Source organism: the organism of the source record quoted next, unplaced genomic scaffold, assembly GCF_019419815.1.
Source record: "Pyrus x bretschneideri cultivar Hongxiangsu unplaced genomic scaffold, Pyrus_bretschneideri_v1 Contig38, whole genome shotgun sequence".
NCBI lineage: Eukaryota > Viridiplantae > Streptophyta > Magnoliopsida > Rosales > Rosaceae > Pyrus > Pyrus x bretschneideri.
In genome coordinates, this window is record NW_025999701.1 from 4,445,028 (window position 1) to 4,465,513 (window position 20,486).

The following is a 20,486-nucleotide window of genomic DNA, read 5'->3' on the forward strand; positions in this document are numbered from 1 at the left end:
TGGACCATATTTAACTTAACGCATTATGCAGTACTAGGACTGTTGGATACTGCTTACTGGTCAGAACTTACAATTATTTTGGCTATAGCCTATATTAATGACTACAATTTCGTCTATCTTGGTGGAGTATGCTGCACAGAATGTGGTTTAATGATTAGACTTTCGTTTGGGCATGAAATAATGGGTTTGGGCCGAAGGTGGTTAATTCGTAATAGGGTTTAATCTTCGGCGCAGTGACATTCCTCCATGTCAAATAGCATTGATATCCGGCCCACGATGGATGGCCGCCGAGTTTTAACAAGAGGAGGACTCCTAAGGGATCAAGTTGAAGAGTCATTCGGCTGAATCCTAATGTAAGGACAATTTTTAAGGACCAGGATGAGTGATGAGTCTATTTTATATTATATATTTTATCCTATTCTTCATATGTTTTGGTATTTATTTTAGTAAAATTTTGATCCTTTGTTTTATATTCTCAAAGTAGAATATGTGACTTCCTCTTGAGTAAAAAGTAATTAAACAGATGAATTTTAGAGTGATTTTAAGAAGGTGTCTTTTTGACAACGAGCCCTTCTAGAAATATGTTTAGGACAACTTAAGTTTTAAAAAGAGTCATCTTGGGTGTATTTTGGAGCTATCTAGGGTCCAAAACGTGGCTGTTTTGTTTGTTGGTAGATTCTTCTTGTCAAATAGAGATTGTGTTTCCTAGTTTCTCTTAAGTTATTTTGTTTCCAAGTTTTGTTCTAAGACCTTTTCTAGGAAGGATTTATAATGTCATAGTATAAATAAAGCTTTTTGTCCGGCCCTAGTCTCTTCTTTTCTATGCAATTTTTGAGAGAGGAATTTGGCCAAAGATTAGAGATTTCAGATATTTACATTTAAGGTGTTTTCAATCTTTTTCTATTTCAATAAAATTCCTTTTGATTTTAATTATGAATATGTGTAACTAACTTTCTTTTGTTAGGGTGAGCCCACGAGCCTTAACAAGAATATGTAGCTTTTTCTCAATTTGCTTGTGATATTATGCATGCAGGTTTTGAATTATTAATCACCGTGTTTAAACTATTTAAGTGTCTTGATGATTTGCAACCATTAGGATATTTAGAAAATTAATTTGATGCAATTTTGGTCAAAGGGCGATCCCTAAAATTGATGAAGGCTTCTTGTGGTTTATAATTGTAATTTCACTTAAATGAATACTACGTCTTAAGGTTGTGTAGTTTTTCAAAGGGTCTTCACAAAGCTTAATGAGTCTTATATGTTTAGAGTTGATATGAATATCACATATGGGTTACATGTTTGATATACATTCTAGACTGGCGGTCTAAGTAGTGCATACTTTAGGAAAACCTAACCTTCAAAATATGAATGCACAAGTCATAAATGATTGGAATAACTACGTATGATTGCTAAGGTGATGACGGAACCCTAGTGCTTTTACAACATGATTTTCAAAAACTATTTTCTTTTATGATTCTTTGCTCTTGCCAATTTCTCTAATATTTTTAATTAAATTTGTTTTTCTTATTTTAGGTCTTAAAATCAACCTTTTCCAACAAATTTCTTTAACTAATTAATTAAGATATTTGGTTTTAATATAAATTATTTTAACATTTGGAAAAACTTTCACGAAAAAGTCATTTTCATTTGAGTTTAAGTTGAATTGTTAAGCACTACAATCTAATTGAAGATCATAAGCTACGAATCTAGACATCTGTCAGTGTGGGATGCACTGGCAATGCTACAAAGCTTAGATTAGCACCAATTTTAGATATGTTAGAGTAGAAAATTTGATTAAGTGTTGAAAATAAGACTTACAACATAGCAATTTTGGTAGCAATTCTGAATCAACTCGTATGTTCTCGAAACAACACGACTTAAATTCGTTGGAGTAATAGTCGCACAAATTATAACCTGAGCATGCTCCAAGTTGTTAAGTCTACTAGCATTGGCTGAAAATGCTTATCCTTTTCATGTGGGCTTAAGACAACTAAAGGTTGTTTCGACTGCTCGACTACAACTTAAGAGCAGCGGATGAGCTCGTAGTTCCGATGGGTGCATAAGAAAGCCCCTTCAAAATACTCGTTGGAGTGACGAAGATATGACCGAGTAGAATGCGGTCTGGAAATTGTTACCTTTGTGGAAGTATGAATGGGGATCGAATTTACATCTACATCGGAGTTAGCATTTTGTTGTTGCTCTTCTTATTCTTGTTGCTCATGTTGTTCTTGTTCTTGCTGTTGGTATTGATATTGTTATTGTTCCGCCACTTCTTCTCTTCTCACCTCCGCTCTCCCGACAAAGCTATCTGGGATTTCAATAAAACTGTTGAAGGGATGAAGTGTTGAAGTGTGTTCCGATGGGTTTAAGGTTAGCTTCTAGGGTAAGTTACCTTGGGTGTATCTCTAGGGTAAGCTTAAGCCCATACTTGTTATAAATATGTTTTTCCTTAATTTAAGGAAAGTGACTGAATAATGTAAATTAGATAAAGCCTTTCCTTAATCTAAGGAAGGTGACTGATTGGGTGAGGTAGGTTAGCTCTAATCGTTGTGATAAATAGCCTTCTTTTCTTCCTTCTAGTCAGCTGCTTGTTGCAGCTAGCTACCCGGACTTCTTCTCTCATTCCTCTCTCATATATACGTTATATCTTGTACCTAAACTTAAGTGAAATACATTGAAACTTAAAGCTAAAATATCCACATGGTATCAAAGCGGGTTCTTTAGTAACCTATCTCTGCCATTCTTGCCACTGCGTTATTTCTTTTATCTTTGAGCCATGGTTAAAGAAAGTTCAGTAAACCGCAATGAAGAAACTCAGCATAGCCCCTTCCCAAATTTCTTAGACATTGAGGTTAACACCAATCAACGTTTGTGTTCAGTTCTCTTGAACGATTTCAATTATCTTCCTTGGTTTTGAGTTATTTCACTAACCCTCGGAGGCAGAGGGAAATTAGGGTTTGTCAATGGAAGCATAGAGGCTCCAGACAACTCCTTGACAACATACAGTGCATGGCTTTGCAAGAATCAGCTTGTCATGTCCTTACTCCTCAACACCATGGGGAAACATGTTGCTGAGATTTTTAGCTATTACAATTCATCACTTGATCTTTGGAAAGCCTTGTAGGATATGTATGGATATCAAAAAATATTATGCACGAGTTTTTCAACTTAAGAAGGACATTACTAGTGCCCAAGAAGAAGGAAAGGCATTTGTTCAACGTCTTGGGAGTCTTAAGGCCATGTGGAATGAGTTGGATGTTTATCTCCCTCATATCACATACCCTACCACTCTCCTGAAACAAGCTGAGGAAGACAGAATCTATCAGTTGTTAGGGAGTTTGAACTCCGAATACGTGGACCTAAGGAGTCACATATTGATGAGTCAAGAATTTCCCACCTTCAACAATGTTTGTGTAATTATTCAACGAGAAGAAGCAAGGAAGAAAGTGATGAATGCTGAGCACAACTTAAGATTGAAACTCGTGCATATGCCTCAAATTACAAGAACTCAGAGGCAAAGGGGTACAAGGGAAGAAATACACACCTAAAATGCAAATACTGCAATGGTGTAGGTCATATGGAAGACAAGTGTTGGGAACTTCATCCTGAACTCAAGCTTAAAGTTACTAAAGATGGGAAGATGACACCAAGATCTTCACAATTTCACTCTCAACCCAAGGCTCAACTTACTAATGCTCACTCTCCTACTTTCTCAAAAGGATCCATGGAATTCATTACCAATCCATTGTCACTCATAAATGAATTTGCAGCCTATCTTCAAAGTAAAGGACATGGAGAAGGTTCACAAGCTCAAGGCAAGGATGAGGCCAGTCATACAGCTATGTTCGGACAGTTTGCTGGCTTTCTTACTGGAAATGGGAAGGTATCACAAGAGGAAGCACCAGGTATACTCAAAGCTTTCACTACTGCCCTATTGTTGGGTAATAAATTCAGGCACCACAGATCATATGATAAATAAAGTCACAAATTTGCATCATTTTACATGTTTTTCGAGTCCGTCACATGTTTTAGTTGCAAATGGAAAAAATGTCTTAGTTTTGGGCAAAGGGGAAGTAAACTTACTCTCTCACAAAATACCCTCCACTGCCTTATATGTACCAACCTTTCTTTTCTAACTTTTGTCAATTGGAAAAATCACAAACACCCTAAATTGTCGTGTTATTTTCACCAGATAATGTAATTTTTTAGGATGTTCTCACCATGAAGATGATTGGTGAAGGGGTCTTCATAAATGGACTTTACTACTTGTGCAAGAATGCCTGCTTTTCTCAGGCTCTTCAAGCTCAATCGAAGGTCCATAGATGAAAACCAACTTTGGCATAAGAGATTAGCTCATCCCTCAGAAGCTATCCTATCAAAACTATTTCCACTTTTTTCGTAAATCTCATCTTACTTGTGATACTTGTCAATTTTCTAAATTTACTAGACTACCTTTTGGTAATTCAATGTCCATGACAAGTAAACCTTTTGAAATGGTTCACTTGATGTATGGGGACCAACAACTAAATCAATGGAAGGTTTCAAGTATTTTGTTCTATTTGTTGATGACTTCTCTTGAATGAGTTTTTTATACCTTACGAAATCAAAGAGTGAAGTCCCAAACATTTTCAAAGACTTTCATCTACAAGTTAAAACTCAATTTCAATCAAACATTAAAGTCTTAAGATCAGACAATGGCACTAAATTTCCATCCAACAACATGCTTCAATACATAAGTTCCCAGGGCATTATACATCAAACCAGTTGTGTAGGAACTCCCTAACAAAATGGAGTAGCCGAGTGAAAGAATAAGGATCTCTTAGAGAAGACTCGTGCTCTTATGCTTCCCATGAATATTCCAAAGAAATTTTGGTCATTTTTAATCCTCATTGCCATTTATCTCATCAATCGACTCCTAAGTCAAGTGCTAGAGTTCAAATCTCTCTATGAAGTACTTAAAGGTAGAAAGATTGATTTGACACACCTCAAGGTATTTGGATGTGTTTGCTTTGTTCACATTCAAGCCTTGAATCATGATAAATTAGATGCCAGAGCTACCAAGTGTGTGTTTATGGGATACTCTTCCACCCAAAATGGATATAAATGCTTCAATCCGGCCACTAAGAAGTGCATTATGTCAAGAGATGTGAAGTTTAAAGAAGACTGTCCTTATTTCACTTCCAAAGGAACTACTACAAGTCAGGGGGAGGAATTGTTTGAATTATTTCGATTCCCTCAGAACTTCAATCCTCATGTGTTTGAAGAAAACTCAATTTCTGTGATTTTTGATATTGAAGAAGTGCAAACTGACTCAATCACTTCTAGTCCGATTCCTGCTAGTGAAGAGAATGATGAGTCTCATTCTGATCATTCTCAACCTCTCACAGAGCCTCAAGTGATTAAAAGAAATCCTCCTTGAACAAGGAAACCTCCAACTAGGTTGCAAGATTATGTTACTTATGCCTCACGACACCCTATCATTGAAAGCATCAGTTTTGTGAGTTCTCTACATCTCATGCTGCATTTTTTAATGAAATTGATAAACACTATGAACCTAGAAGTTTCCAAGAAGCATCACTCCTTCCACAATGGAATCAAGCCATGGCAGATGAGCTTCATGCACTAGAAGAAAATAACACCTGAAGTTTAGTTCAACTACCACCAGGAAAAAAGATTGTTGGAAGTCGTTGGATTTGCAAGATCAAATTGAAGGTTGATGGTTCTATCGAGAGACACAAGGCTAGACTTGTAGCTCAAGGTTTCACCCAGACCTTTGTGGTAGATTACAAATAAACATTTGCACCTGTGGCCAAGATGAATTCCGTGAGGGTTTTACTTTTAGTTGCTGTAAATTGTGGGTGGTCCCTCTATCAAATGGATGTGAAGAATGCATTACTTCACGGACAGTTACAAGAAAAAATGTATATGTAGCCCTTTCTAGGCTGTAATGGTCTTAAAGGCAACATGGTGTGTAAATTGCACAAGGCAATATATAGATTGAAATAATCCCCAAGAGCTTGGTATGCCAAGCTCAATTCAGTACTTGAGAAGGTTGGTTTTATGTGAAGTAATGCTGATTCCTCACTGTTTGTAAGAACTGGTACCAGTGGGAAATTAGTGGTTCTCATTTATGTGGATGATCTTATTATCATAGGAGACAATGTTGTTGACATTGAGGCACTGAAACGTTCACTACATCAAACGTTTGCTATTAAAGATCTAGGGTGGCTTAAGTAATTTTTGGGTATTGAAATGGCAACATCTTCAAAAGGGCTATTTCTCCATCAACGCAAATATGTACTAGATATTCTTCAAGAAGCAAACATGCTTGACTGGAAACCTGCCATCACTCTTATGAATTGCAAACTGAGGCTCAATACAGATGGAGAAGCTATGCATGATGTGAGTTATTACCAACGGTTAGTAGGGAAGCTTATATATCTCACCATCACACGTCTAGATATCACATATGCAGTGAACTTAGCAAGCCAATTTATGCAATCTCCCACTATTGATCACCTTCACATTGTTAAAAGAGTTTTGCGCTACCTCAAGGGGTCAATAGGGTAAGAAATCATCATGCGTAACAATAAGTCCATTACCATTAGTGGCTACACGGATGCAGATTGGGCAGAGAATGCATTTGATAGAAAATCTACCATAGGCTATTGTACATTTGTGAGGGGTAATCTTGTTACTTGGAAGAGCAAAAACTAACAAGTAATTGCTCTTCCAGCACAGAGGCTAAATATCGAGCAATGGCAGCCATTGCATGTGAACTTATTTAGCTTAAAGGGCTTCTTTCATACTAAGGGTTCCCTACTTCATCCTCTATGTCCTTTATGTGTGATAATCAAGCAGCCATGCACATCATTGCCAACTCTGTGTTTCATGAAAGGACCAAACATATCGAAGTGGACTACCATTTCATTAGAGCTCAAGTTCAAACTCAAGTCATACGAACCATCTTCACACGAAGCCATGATCAATTGGTAGATCTCTTTACCAAGGCATTGGCATCAGCTCCACTTCATCATTTTTTGGGCAAGCTTGGCTCAATTAACCTCCTCAATCCAGCTTGAGGGGGAATGTTGAAGGAATGAAGTGTTGAAGTGTGTTCCGATGGGTTTAGGGTTAGCTTCTAGGGTAAGTTACCTTGGTTGTATCTCTAGGGTAAGCTTAAGCCCATACTTGTGGTAAAATCTGTTTTTCCTTAATTTAAGGGAAGTGACTGATTAGTGTAAAGTAGATAAAGCATTTCCTTAATCTAAGGAAGGCGACTAATTAGGTGAGATAGGTTAGCTCTAGTTGGCTATGACAGACAACCAAATAGCGGCAACTTGCAGGCAAACCTCGACTGTTGCGATAAGAAAACTCATCCACACTAGGAATAACCTCGTCTTAAAATTTTCCCTAAATTGGCAAGCCTCCTATTTTGTGGAGATCCCAAAGTGAAATCGACATCTCCCCTTAAGATGTGTGAAGTGTGTTAGTTACTGAACACCAATGCTCAAAAAACACACGAATGATAGAAGGATGACGATCATAGCTAAACAAAGATGTGTACACAGCGTGATAAAGGCCAACATTGGTGAGCATATATTTGGGTCAACTCAAGACATCTTCAAGCCACCCCTAGTAAAACTCATCAAAGGCAGCTTCTTCAGTAGTCGACAAGGCGTCATGCCAAGTCACAACTCCGTTGCGGATACAATCGCTAAGAAGCTCAAACAGTGTGAATGATTCAAAACAAGAATCCTCGATGTACATGCCTTCTTCTTTGTATTTGGACAACAAAAATCCGTCACCTGTCAAGACACTTCAGAAGACCATAACTTGATGTGCATCGAGTTATCTTTTGCAGGAAGAACAAGCACCTTAGGGCTGATCAACAGCGCATAAAGTTTCAATGTCGTTCCCCTATCTTGCGGATCGCTTTCCTTCGCAAGAATAGTGATGGTATTGCTCTTAAAGCACTTGAAATACCATGGCTGCAACAAAACAAACAAAACAACATCAACACAAAGGTGGGATGGCAAGAAAAAAACAAAGAAGAAAAAATTGCTTCGCTAAAGCAAAAGACATGCAAGACAAACCTCATAAGCATTGAAGGATGACGATGACAAAGTCATAACAACAAAAAGAAATCAGCCACAAAAGCTTGAAGAGCACGATAAAGAGGGCAGCTACAAGATGGACCTTCAACGCACGTTACAGTAGCAAAGAAAGCCAAAATGCTACGCAAACTCGCAGCTATTACGTAAATAGTTTCTTGCACTGCATGACAAATAGGCCAACTACAAGACGGTCCTTTAACACGCTCTACAGTAGCAAAGAAAACCAAAATGCTACACAATCACACTACGTAAACCCGTAACGATTACGTAAGCAGTTTCTTGCACTGCACGATAAAGAAGGCAGCTACAAAATAGTCTTTCAACGCACGTTACAGTAGCAAAGAAAACCAAAATGCTACGTAACCCCACAGCGATTACGCAAGCAGTTTCTTGCACTGCACGGCAACGTGACCACTAAGGGAAAACTATGACCAAAAGGCACTACACAGCGCATACTCGTTGCAATCTTTTGTACAACACCACACTATAAAAGTGACGCACTGCAGCAAGCTCCAAGCAAGAAAAACCCATGGAAAGCAAGCAGCAAAGCACAGAAGCAAGCACATGGCAATGATGTGAATTGTGAAAAAAAAATACACACCCAATTGTCCTATAAATAGGGGTCAATTGCTTCTTAATGCTATAAAGGAATACATACCTAAATAGCAAAAGGAAAATCAAAACAAGGAAGCACATTGCACCTTCCAACCGAAAGAACGAAGCAAATTCCAAGCAAAAAATGGCAAGTTTCAGCCAATCTGCGCAAGTAGGACGTTTTTAGTGATAATTCGACTTTCCAGAGGAATTTTGATGTAAGCCCAGAGAAGGAAGCTAAGAGGCTGATGATTGTTGTATTAAAATTTCATAATTTTCCCAAAAGCCAAACATTCCAATTTTCAAAGTTAATCCCGCAGAAGTTGTTTTCCTGTAAGAACTGCACAGCTGTAGGAAAATGACGAGTTGAAGGCTTTCCTGATTTTTCCTAGTGGTGTCTGATATATGCCTGAAAACATAAGAGATAAAGCTACTTTTCCCATATTTTTTTTTAGAATTTTCCAAAAGAGATATCAACCTCAAACTTGGCGTGCAAATCAAATGACATGTTTCCCAAACCAAGGACAAATCTTCAAAGTTTCCCAAAACAAAAGCATGTTGTTTTGGCACCAAAAATCAGCAAAGAAAAGAAAAGGAAATGAAAAACAATAAAATAAGGAAAGGGCTTTAAAATTTCCAAAATAACAAAGGAAAGTACCTTTCCGTGCCAAAATACAAAAGGGAATCCCTCCAAAGCAAGGAAAAATCTTCAAGTTTCACAAACTAAGAGGGAAAATACCCCCTTGGCCGAAAAAAAAAAAGAAAAGAGGAAAGAAAAAAATGCACATCCTACTTACCCAAGGACAAGCATTAAAGCTTTCCAAAACCTTGAAGGAAATCATCAAAGCTTTCCAAAACCTTGAAGGAAAACATCAAGGATTTCCAAAATCTTGAAGGAAATCATCAAGGCTTTCCAAAACTTTGAAGGAAATCATCAAAGCTTTCCAAAATCTTGAAGGAAATCATCAAGGCTTTCCAAACCTTGAAGGAAATCACCAAAGCTTTCCGACATTTTGAAGGAAATTGAAGGAGGTTCCTACCTAAAAAAGGAAAAAACATTTTTTTCCTACAACCACAAGGAAAAAATTCAAAAAATACACCAAATTTATTTTGCCAAAGATTATGGAAAATCAAATACGCACAATAAGTATGTGTCGATTTGTCCATTTTCAAATTTTCATTCAAGATCAAGCCTCTACGGCCCTTGAAGAAAAAATTTCATTTCTTTCAAGATCAAGCCTCTATGGCCCTTGAAGAAAATTTCATTTTTCACTCAAGATCAAGCCTTTACGACACTTGAAGAAAAATTTCATTTCATTCAAGATCAAGCCTCAATGGCCCTTGAAGAAATGTTTCGTTCAAGAAATACGCCTCAACGGCCCTTGACGAAATTCATCACTTCATTCAAGATCAAGCCTCTACGGCCCTTAAAGAAAACTTTCATTTCAACCCAAGACCAAACCTCAGCAACCCTTGAAGAAATGTTTCTATCAAGAAATACGCCTCAATGGCCTTTGACAAAATTCATCACCTCAACTCAAGACCAAGCCTCAACGGCCCTTGAAGAAGCAAACTAATTCAAGATTAAGTCTCAACGACCCTGAGTTAGAACATTCACATTGCAGGACTTCAAAACACATTTCCAACATGTGGCAAGCACATGCCTACAACACACCTTGAAGTGTGGGCATTTGTAGACATGTAAATTTTGTTGCATACAAATGATGCATCACAAAGCCCCACGTGGCATATGACTCATCACAAATGGACAAGTCATCAATGACATGTGGCACAAATCAAGCAAAAGAAGCTTAAAACTTCCCAGAATTCGGCCAAAGAGAGAAAACCTCTCTTAAAAATGATAGCAACAGTTCAAAATGTTCTCAAAACCGGAAAGAAAGTTAAGATATCTTCATAAAACAAGCAAGAATTGAAGATTGCTCACAAAATAAGCAACAAAGACCCTATAATTCGGCCAAGGGAGTAAAGATGACTAAAATTAAGACACAAAACATCCCTATATTCTCCCATGGAAGAATTAGGACATAAATCAAAGCCAAATCCACCCAAAGGCAAGCCTTGAGAAGCCTATAAATACAAGGTCCTCCTACAAGCATAAGGGTCGAAAAATTTTAGCATTCAGAAGAACCTCTGCCAAACCTTTGAAGACTAAAACGCTGCCGAAGCTCTCTCCGAAGAATATACAACCAAAGTCGAAGCTTTCTTTCCACCAAAGCTGAAGCACTCTCTTGAAGAATCAACAAGCACTTGTGCTGATTCCTTCAAGACTTTGTTGCAAGCTCATAAAATTGTAATGACGTTCGTTTCAAGATCAAGTCGTCAAGACCCTTGAATCAACGAAAACCCGCATCAACATCATATTTGCCGCACCTTGAGGTAAAGACCATCCACATGTTGTTTTCAAGCTCAAAATTTGAAGCAATCGTTCAATTGTTTGTCCGAGATCAAGTCATCTCGACCCTTGGATCAATAATCAACCTACACATCTACATCAAATTTGAAGACTGAATCAAAGGAAAATTGTAAACAAAGATTGTAACCTACAAATTCAAATCAATACAAATCTACTTTGTGCACCTGTTCTCGTTTCATTCGTTACAGAATTTTCGTGTTTACATAGCCATGGCTAGGGTTGGTGGCAGTCTTTTCTTTCTACTTTCTGTTGTTCTCTTTCTTACCTTCTTTTATTGTTTTCCCCTGCTATCTTTTCCCTTCAATATGTTCTTTCCAACCCACATATTGTTGATCCTCCTAGCCTAGGTCCTCAAAACCAATCTTTTCTTTTATCTAACCCCTGGTATCCCTCCATCTTCACCCACCTTCTCCATCCTTGCAATTCGTTTTTTTCTTTCTAACGTTCATCAATATCATACCATATCCAATTTGCAATCACTTTCAACTGCAATTTGTTGTAGTACATCGAGAGGGTGTGTAGAGCTCCGGTGTTCACATTGGCTCGCATGTTCGCACCACCACTTTCTCTTAGTCTGCCTTCCTTGGCAATGTCGCAAGTGGAGATCCCACTGGCTTCTTTGTTTTTTTTTTTCTACTTGGTGACTGCAATCGGAGAGGTTTTCTTTGATGGATGATGGTGTCTTGCTTCCTTCCACCTATGAGGCGTCGATTGGTCGGATTTATGGCATTCATTGGGGTCCATTGTATGTACTAAACGAGAGGTGTTGCGGCTATAGTTGCAGAAGATTAGGGGTTTCTTTTTATTTTGAATTGTTTCTGTATTTCGGCCTAATCTCTTGGTTATGCTCATGCTGTTTTGTCTGGAAGGCCCACGTTTTCTTTGTATATTTGTTTGGGGCCTCGACTGTGTAAGTTTTGTAATGTAAATTTTGTTTTTTGTTGGCAATAAAATATGCCTTTGTACTCAAAAAAAAAAAAAGCAAAGAAAATATTACTAATTAATATCATTCATTTTAAAAATAAAAAAAAATTGTAGAAAACTAAAGAAAAAAAAGATGAAAAAGAAAGGGCGGAGACTTCAGAATTTTTTGAGACCACATCTCTCCCTCACCCACCCCCAACTCAAAACCAAGCCGCCCCATTACTTGCCGGTTGCTCCGCCGTGTTCTTCCTTTAAAACCTTGTCCTCCCCCACGCCGAGAACCCACAATGTCCCTAACAGTCTCACCCAACTCTCTCCAATCCTCCACATTCCCATTTGCCATTCATTCCTCACAAAATTACAACCTAACCCAGCCATGGCTTCCGCATCTGCTTCTTCGGAAGCGACCCACGACCCGAATGTCCTGCATTTCGACCCGACCCAAAAGAAATTCGGGACCAAAGACCGAGGACCCGGAAGTCCGGGAGGTGGTACGGACGCTCATGAGGAGCTTCAGTGACAAAGAGCCGTTGTTGAAGACGTTAAATAAGTATGTTAAGACTGTGAGGACGGAGCATTGCTTTATGCTTTTTGAATAGCTTGGGAAGGCTGACAAATGGCTTCAGTGCTTAGAGGTCAGCTCAATTTTCAATCTTTTTTGTTTTGTTTTTTTTTTTTTAAATTTAAATTGTTTGATTTTTTTGCTGTGGTTTGATCTGTGAACGCCATTAATAGTCGAAAACTTGATTAATCGATGGGGAAATGATAAGGACACCCTTTTTCTCCTCTTACTGCTTAATGTTGTCATTGTTTCTGTTTGATTTATTCAATCCGATGACCAGAAACAAAGAGAGACGTGTGGGAGGCTAAAAATGGTGTGTGGAAATCAGCTTCCTAAACGATGTGAATTTGGTATGTATGGTTATTGTGCATGATACACTATATAGGGTAATAGAATGCAAGGAGAAATGTATATGTTTTAGAGCAGGCATTTTGAGTACACGGTCGGACATTTTAAATAATGGCAGTGGCATGAATTTTATGGGTTTTTCGAAATCGTGTGAGTTCGATGTGCTTGTAATGTGAACAGTTAGTTTTTACGTTTCGGTGCATTTGATAGTGGTATACTGCTACTTTTATGTAAGACATGTCAGTTCCTGTGTGAGTATTTTCTAGCAGCAATTGTGATAGGATGGAAGATAGTTTCACGTACATAAGCCACACTCAGGTATTCAGATGGATGCAAAGACAGCGGTGGTATGTTGCTGATAATGGCGTGTATTCAAAATTGATCTCGGTTATGGGAAAGAAAGGCCAAACTCGGATGGCAATGTGGCTTTTCTCTGAGATGCATAATAGTGGGTGCCGGCCTGATACTTGTGTTTACAATGCACTCATCTCAGCCCACCTTAACTCCAAGGATGAAGCGAAGGCTTTGGACAAAGCTCTCGGATACTTTAACAAGATGAAGGGAATGGAACGGTGCCAACCCAGCGTTGTGACATACAACATTCTTTTGAGAGCTTTTGCACAATCTTGAAATGTAGAGAAAGTTAATGCTTTGTTTAAGGATCTTGATGAGAGCGTTGCTTCCCCTGATATCTATACGTATAATGGTGTAATGGATGCATATGGGAAGAATGGAAATATCAGAGAAATGGAATCTGTGCTTTCTCGCATGAAAAGTAATCAGTGTAAGCCTGACATCATCACCCTTAATTTGCTGATTGATTCATATGGGAAGAAGCAACAATTCGATAAGATGGAACAGGTAAGCCAACACTCCCTACGTTTAATTCAATGATCATAAATTATGGTAAGGCAAGGCTTAAGGAGAAAGCGGAACATGTATTGCAGAAGATGACTGACATGAAATACACGCCAAGCTTCGTAACATATGAGAGTCTTGTCATGACGTATGGGTTATGTGATTGTGTTTCAAAAGCTAGGGAGGTATTTGACAGGTTGGCTGAATCTGGAAGGGAGTGAAAGTTTTCAACGCTTAATGCGATGCTTGATGTTTACTGCATGAATGGTTTGCCCATGGAAGCTGATAAGCATTTTGTGCGTGCAAATAGTATTGGGGTACGCCCAAATGCATCAACGTATAAACTTTTATACAAGGCTTACACCTAGGCCAACATGAAGGAGTTTCTAGAGAAACTGCTGAAATCCATGGAAAACGATGGTATTGTCCCAAATAAGAGGTTCTTTCTAGAGGCTCTTGGGGCATTTTTCTCTTCACCAGGGAGTCCAGGGTCTGTGAGTGCCACAACTGGTTTGAGCAGACCGCAGGGAGTCTTGGGGCATTGTTATAATTTACTCTAATAAAAAACCAAATTTTATTTTTTATAATTAAAAACTTTAAAAATATAAAAATAAAAAAGAAGAAGATGATTGACTGTTCATTGTCTTCTTCCCCATGAATTTGGGGCAATGGAGTCCACCATATTAAACACTGCTCACTGCTTTCCGTTTCCTCCTCCCTCACCGTCCCTACTTCCTCCTCAACTCTCTACTTCTCCTTCACTCTTTTAATCGAACCTCCCGTCAAAACCAAGAAACTTGGGATTTAGAGGTGACAGTGCAAGTGCAAGTGCAATTCAGCTGTCACAGTGACTGTTATTGCAATGTTTATACAAGACGTTTCCTACATAAACCTCTTTACAAGGAAATATAAGCGTCTTGGAGCGCAAGAAACGTTAATAAATAATACACACATAAGAACGCTTACATAATATCATCGATGTTTACACAAGATTTACGTTCCTAATATACTGCAGATATATCTATACACCAGATAACAAGTCACCCATGTCTATCAGTTTCACCTTCGTCTGAATAATGCGTATTGTCGAAGAAACTTGGTTAGGCCGAAAGACGAATGATCTGTGCAAGCTAGATTATCCGACCTGCATATATATTCATCGCATTGGCTTGATCAGAAACCATTTCTATCGAAGACAAATACGAAAATATTGAAATGATGATATAAAGAGAAACAGAGGTACGCTTCACCTTTCGTCAAAAAGGAAGGTTTATCAGTTTGGAGATTATCCTTTGAGCCTTTCCCTTCAATTTCTTTAGAGATTGTGATCTCCTTACTCATCTTATTCGAGATGAATGCCCCCAATTTCGGACAGTACCGTAGGTCTAATCTCTCCAAGGACGGAAATTCAATGCAACTTCCTGCACAAAATCTGGCAAGGTTTGGAAGATCTTCTAGGTGCAGATGTTCTAACTTACAAAACATGTTATCTGCATTTGCTTCACCGGATTCATGTGTTGATACTATCTCTTCCATGAGATGACACCGAGATATCTGAAGATATTTGAGTTGCTCTAGACTTCTAGCCATGGAAGATGAAAACATGAATCTTAAACCATCGCATTGATCCACGATCAAGCTTGTTAAGCTTGGGAACACAACCTGCAGATCACGACAAATATTTCTTTAAGAGACGAAGAAAGACGCAATGCAATGCTATGACAACCGCTCTATAAAATTGAAACTAACGAACATACCTGACCATTCATGAACTGTTGCACGGGCCTTCCAATCTCATTCTCCAGAATGATTATGTTGAACTCTCCATTTGTTAATTGTTCGTCCAACCCGGTAGTAACAACAGGCTTGCTGCCTTTGGAGGAGAAACCAATAAGATTGGGTAGACACCGAAATGTCAAAGATCGTAACTGAAAGAACTCAAGGGGATCAACTGCTTCATCACTGAAATTATCTTCCCTTTCTTCCGCAACAATCTCTGTCATGGTTTCGCAGTTCTCCACTTCGATCTCTTGAAGATGCAAAAAGCATCTTGCGACTGAAAATGAAAAGAGATTCCTCAGCTTGTGACAACTTTCCACTTTTATGATTCTTAACTGTCGGAAACTCTCCGCTGTGAGTTGGCCACAACAAACACTCTCCAGACTAACAAGGTTGTCAAGAAAAAGCGACTCCAAGATGGGGAAAGCATTATGAGAATAACTCCAGTTGACCGAGTTAATAATATATGTAGTTTCAGCGTTGTTTTGAACGTGGAGATGTTTCAGTTGCTGAAATAAACCCTCACTGTCTAAATGACAGACAATATTATTAACACCCTCCAATACGTCGAAGTACAAATCTTCAGATCTCTTGAGTAGCATTTTCAAACCTCCGTCCAACTGATTGCTGGCAGTAAGCTTGAGTTTTAGAGTGTTGAAGGTTTCATCCACGCCATGCCATTTCCATGCATCACCGACCAATATGTGGTATCTTTCCAGCTTGTCGGAGAACAGGTTTTCTGGAAGAATGTTAGCATCTGGAATGTGTATGTCTAATGAGCTTAGCCGAGACAAGTGCTTCAGCTCCGAAAGGCTAGCATTACTTCTTTCAACATTGACTCCTTCCTCCTCCCATTGGTTAAAGCTGTTTCCCATTCTCAAGTCTTCTAGTCTTTCCAGGCTAGATATAACACCGGGTGAAATCACTTCAATTTCAGAGCAACCGCTCAAGTCCAGCAATCGTAGACGACTCAACTGCCCTATTTCTTTTGGCAGCTGTTTAACTTGAGATTCCAAAAGGCTAAGAATCTCTAAGTTCCTTAACTGTCCGAGTAGAGCTATGTCTCCCAGCACGCATAGATCTAAACATAACGTTTGAAGACTTGTTAGGAACTGAAGAGATGGAGGTAGTGATGGAATCCGCAGATTGGTTAAATCCAACACCTTAAGTTCTTTCACCTCTTCAAAAAATCTCTCCGGAATTTCAAACGAGTCATCATTACTCCACAAAAAGAACATTTTTAGTTCTCCACATTTCAGAGCTTCAGGAAGTGTAGGGATATTGCAACAAGGGAAAGAGATCATACTGCAATTTTTTAAGAAACCCTCATCTGGCCATTCTTTCAACTCATCTCCATAAGCTGCTGATAATATGTGTTTATCTCTAAATGCAATCGAGATAGCAACATCTCGTACAAGGTCATGCATTCTGACAGATGTATTATCATAACCGTCTAACAACAGACAAGCATCCTTAAGCTTTTCCACCAGTGAATGCAATGCATTTCGTGCTTCTTCCACCGTATTGATGTTCTTAAACAACCCCAAACCAATAGCATATTTCAGCAAGTCTCCAAGAAAAATATAGTTTCTCCCAGTAATTCCACAGAGTAAGAACAAAGGCTTGAGCTCCTCATCACCCAATTGATCGTAACTCCACCCTAGAGCCGAGTATACTTTTTCTGTCAATTCTTCCTTGCCAAACCTTTTTAAGCGTCTTAAGGCATCTTTCCATGCATGTAAAGTCCTTCTATTTCTCAAAGCGCTTGCAACTGTGACAACTAAAACTGGCAAACCTCCACATTTTTGGGCAACTTCAGTTGCCACAGTTCTTATAGCGGGATCTTTAACAGCATCACCTGCCATCTTTTCAAATAAGCTCCAAGTTTCTTCTTCGCCTAAAACATGAAGCCCGAACTCCTTTTGCGTACGCATCTCAGAGGATAGTATTTCTCGACTTCTACATGTCAACAATATTTTGCATACCCTCCGGGGAAGTCCCAAAGCCTCCAGATCAATTCTTTCCCAGACATCATCTAAAATCACAAGAATCTCCGTGTCTCTTAACCTGTCGCATAGAATTCGCGCTCTTCCAGCTATGGTCTGATTTTCAAGAACATCAAGACCAAGCTTCTCGGCAATTTCTTTCTGAATTCTTTCCAGGTCTGGATTCTGTTTGACATCTAGTACAAGAACCACATCATCAAATAACTCCTCTTTAGTAGCCTGCCTGAAAACTTCTTTGATGAGTGTGGTCTTCCCCACGCCACCAATCCCATACACCCCAATCATGTTGGTATTAGGATTCCTCAGTTCCTCCATGATTTTCTTCACGGTAGAGGCCCTTGATTCAAAGGCCTCGTACTCTTCGGTGGGTATGCTCCATATCTCCTGAGGGGGAGCCTTGAAAGAAAATCTGGGAAATTCTTTATTTGCATGGAGTTGGAGAACCCCCTTCACCATTTTTTTCGATTTCTTGCTTAGCTGATAACGGAGAAACAGATTAGGGCACCATCCATGGAGACACCTTGCCTTTGCTTGTTGTTCATCTTTCAACAATTCTTTTGCCTCTCCAGTAATTTCGTCCACTCTTGTCAGCCACTTCTCGACGTCAATATCCACATTCCTACCCTTCCTTTTAACTTCATTGACTGTATGCTGCACCCGGTTTCTGGAAGCACCTAGGTTGTCCAACTGACTCTCCAGATTTTTAAGGTTTATTTTGTGGTGAAATATATAGCCCGCTTGCCGTCCAACTGGTTGAACTGTGAGCTCCAATACTTTCCCGACAATCCCAGAAACAGCTGCCAAAAGAAACTCCATGCTTCTGTCAGCAGACTAATTTATCTGGTTCCTATTTTCACCGTTTGCTTCTGGTACTGGTTTTATAAACGTCTGTTGAATACAAACCAAATTATAAACAGGTAGACTTCTCTTTCGCAATAAAAAGTAACAGAAGAAATGAAATCAAGGCAGTTGGTTGCATGACATACCTTATCTCTGTTGGTTATGCATGAAGCTGGTTGTTGTTCATATTCTTTCGCAATAGATGTTTCTTTTCATTTGTTCTTCTTCTTAGTGTATGTCTTGCTTTTGGATTTTTTGATATGAAAACTAGAAGTGATTGAAGCAGAAACAAGGTTGCTGCAACAAACTGACTGCAAGAGAGCAATCGAATGCGAGGAGAGTCAAGTTGTGAATTGCAAAAGAGCTGTTAGCGCACCTCGGCTTAGATCACAGAGCAAAGAGTATGGCGATGGCAATTGAGATTCAATCTTTGACAAGTTGGGGTATTAGATTCAGTAGTCCACATCAATTTTACGGGTGTTTTATTATTATAACAATCGTTCATTTTCAGAATAACCTTAAATCATTGGAGTAAAATCCGAGAAATTGAATGTAAAAGGCATGCAACATGTCGGAAAGAAAGTCAAAGCTAAGTTATAAAAAATATGCTTCTTCGATTTCCTGCTGGGCATCCTAGTAGTTAGTCAATGTTCAAACCACTAGACTTGTTTAAGACGACTTCGACATAGGAATCTAACTGACCGATTCCATGGAAAATGCATGGTACCTCCTACTAAATTGGGTCCCACTGCACATTCGCATCTTCAAAGAGCATCTTCAAGGGATTAGACAATTGTTTGAGGCAGAACCGTAAACTCATGCGGTATTTTGAGTAGTCTATTTTAAGATTTTAGAATGCTAACTTAACTTAACTCATATACAATGCAATATATGTTGATATTGTCTTAATTTAACTCATAAACAATGTGATAGATGTTGAATTTTATCACATAAGATCTCGGTGTTAAGAAGACATCTATTTAAACCATATGACGTGGGCGTTGATGATTGAATTATTATTGAAGTATTGATTAACATGTTTATTTTGTATTGGTGACACATCATATAGTTTGTAAATATGATCTAAAAAATTTATTTATTTAGCATTACTCTTCATTTATGAGTAGTAATATGAGTAATACTAAAAAGACTAAATTTTGGAAACATGGAAGTTGATGATTGGTTTATTACTTAAACGTTGATAAACGTCTCATTCCTATTAGTAACACGTCATTGAAGTTGCAAGTTTAATCTCTAAATTTAGTCTCACTAATATTAGTCGTAATAATATATTTTTTCATGCTTTCAATGTGGGATTGCATTTTCCAACACTCAACATTATTAATTTAATAAAATATTGGAGGAGTGTAAAGTATGTCAAGCAATATTTTACTTTTAATAAAATAAAATATTGGTGGAGTGTAAAGTGTGTCGAGGAATATGTTATTTTTTTTCTTAAATAAAAATAAAAAATATTTGTAGGCCCCAAATTGCCTAACCAATTTTTTTTTAGTACATTAATATTTTTACATTAAAAAAAGAGGAAGTTCGGTTAAGTCGCATAATGGGCAACCTAATTTGATATCGAATTCGTCATCCACGAGATTCAAATCTAAAATCTCTCACTTTCAAGTGAAGAAGAATACCATTAGACCGTAGTATTGAATGACGATTGCCTAACCACTTTTAACTTGGCAAAATAGCCTTGTGAACGAGAAATTATTCTATAGGAACGGGATCCTCTCTGGATCCCTTCCATCAAGTCTACAAAGACCACAAATTTAGGCCTTTGAAATTTGAATTAACGATAAAAGTTATTTTAACTTTTAAAATGAATTCATATTTGTACCTGTTGGATCAAATTTTAAAAACCTGAATTTATGATATTGATGAACTTGATGGAAGAGATGCGAAGAGTATCCCTTTCCTATTCCATATGGGAACCAACCGGTTGGATATATGACCCACTCACACAAAATCATCCTTACCTCACCGTTCGTGATTTATCATGTTCACCCAACATC

At 38.3% G+C, this 20,486-nt stretch overlaps 1 protein-coding gene and 1 pseudogene across 1 annotated transcript; one reads left to right on the top strand and one right to left on the bottom strand.

Moving 5' to 3' along the window:
• Positions 1–11,900: 11,900 nt before the first annotated feature.
• LOC103948025 lies at positions 11,901–14,412 on the top strand (annotated as a pseudogene).
• Positions 12,750–19,050, bottom strand: LOC125468380 (disease resistance protein At4g27190-like). Its single transcript, XM_048564038.1, has 4 exons — positions 18,609–19,050; positions 15,595–18,510; positions 15,088–15,499; positions 12,750–14,981 (listed from the first exon to the last, which is right to left on the bottom strand). Exons 2-4 carry the CDS (start codon positions 18,436–18,438, stop codon positions 14,968–14,970), a joined length of 3,270 nt encoding a protein of 1,089 aa, XP_048419995.1. The 5' UTR covers positions 18,439–18,510; positions 18,609–19,050; the 3' UTR covers positions 12,750–14,967.
• Positions 19,051–20,486: the final 1,436 nt, after the last annotated feature.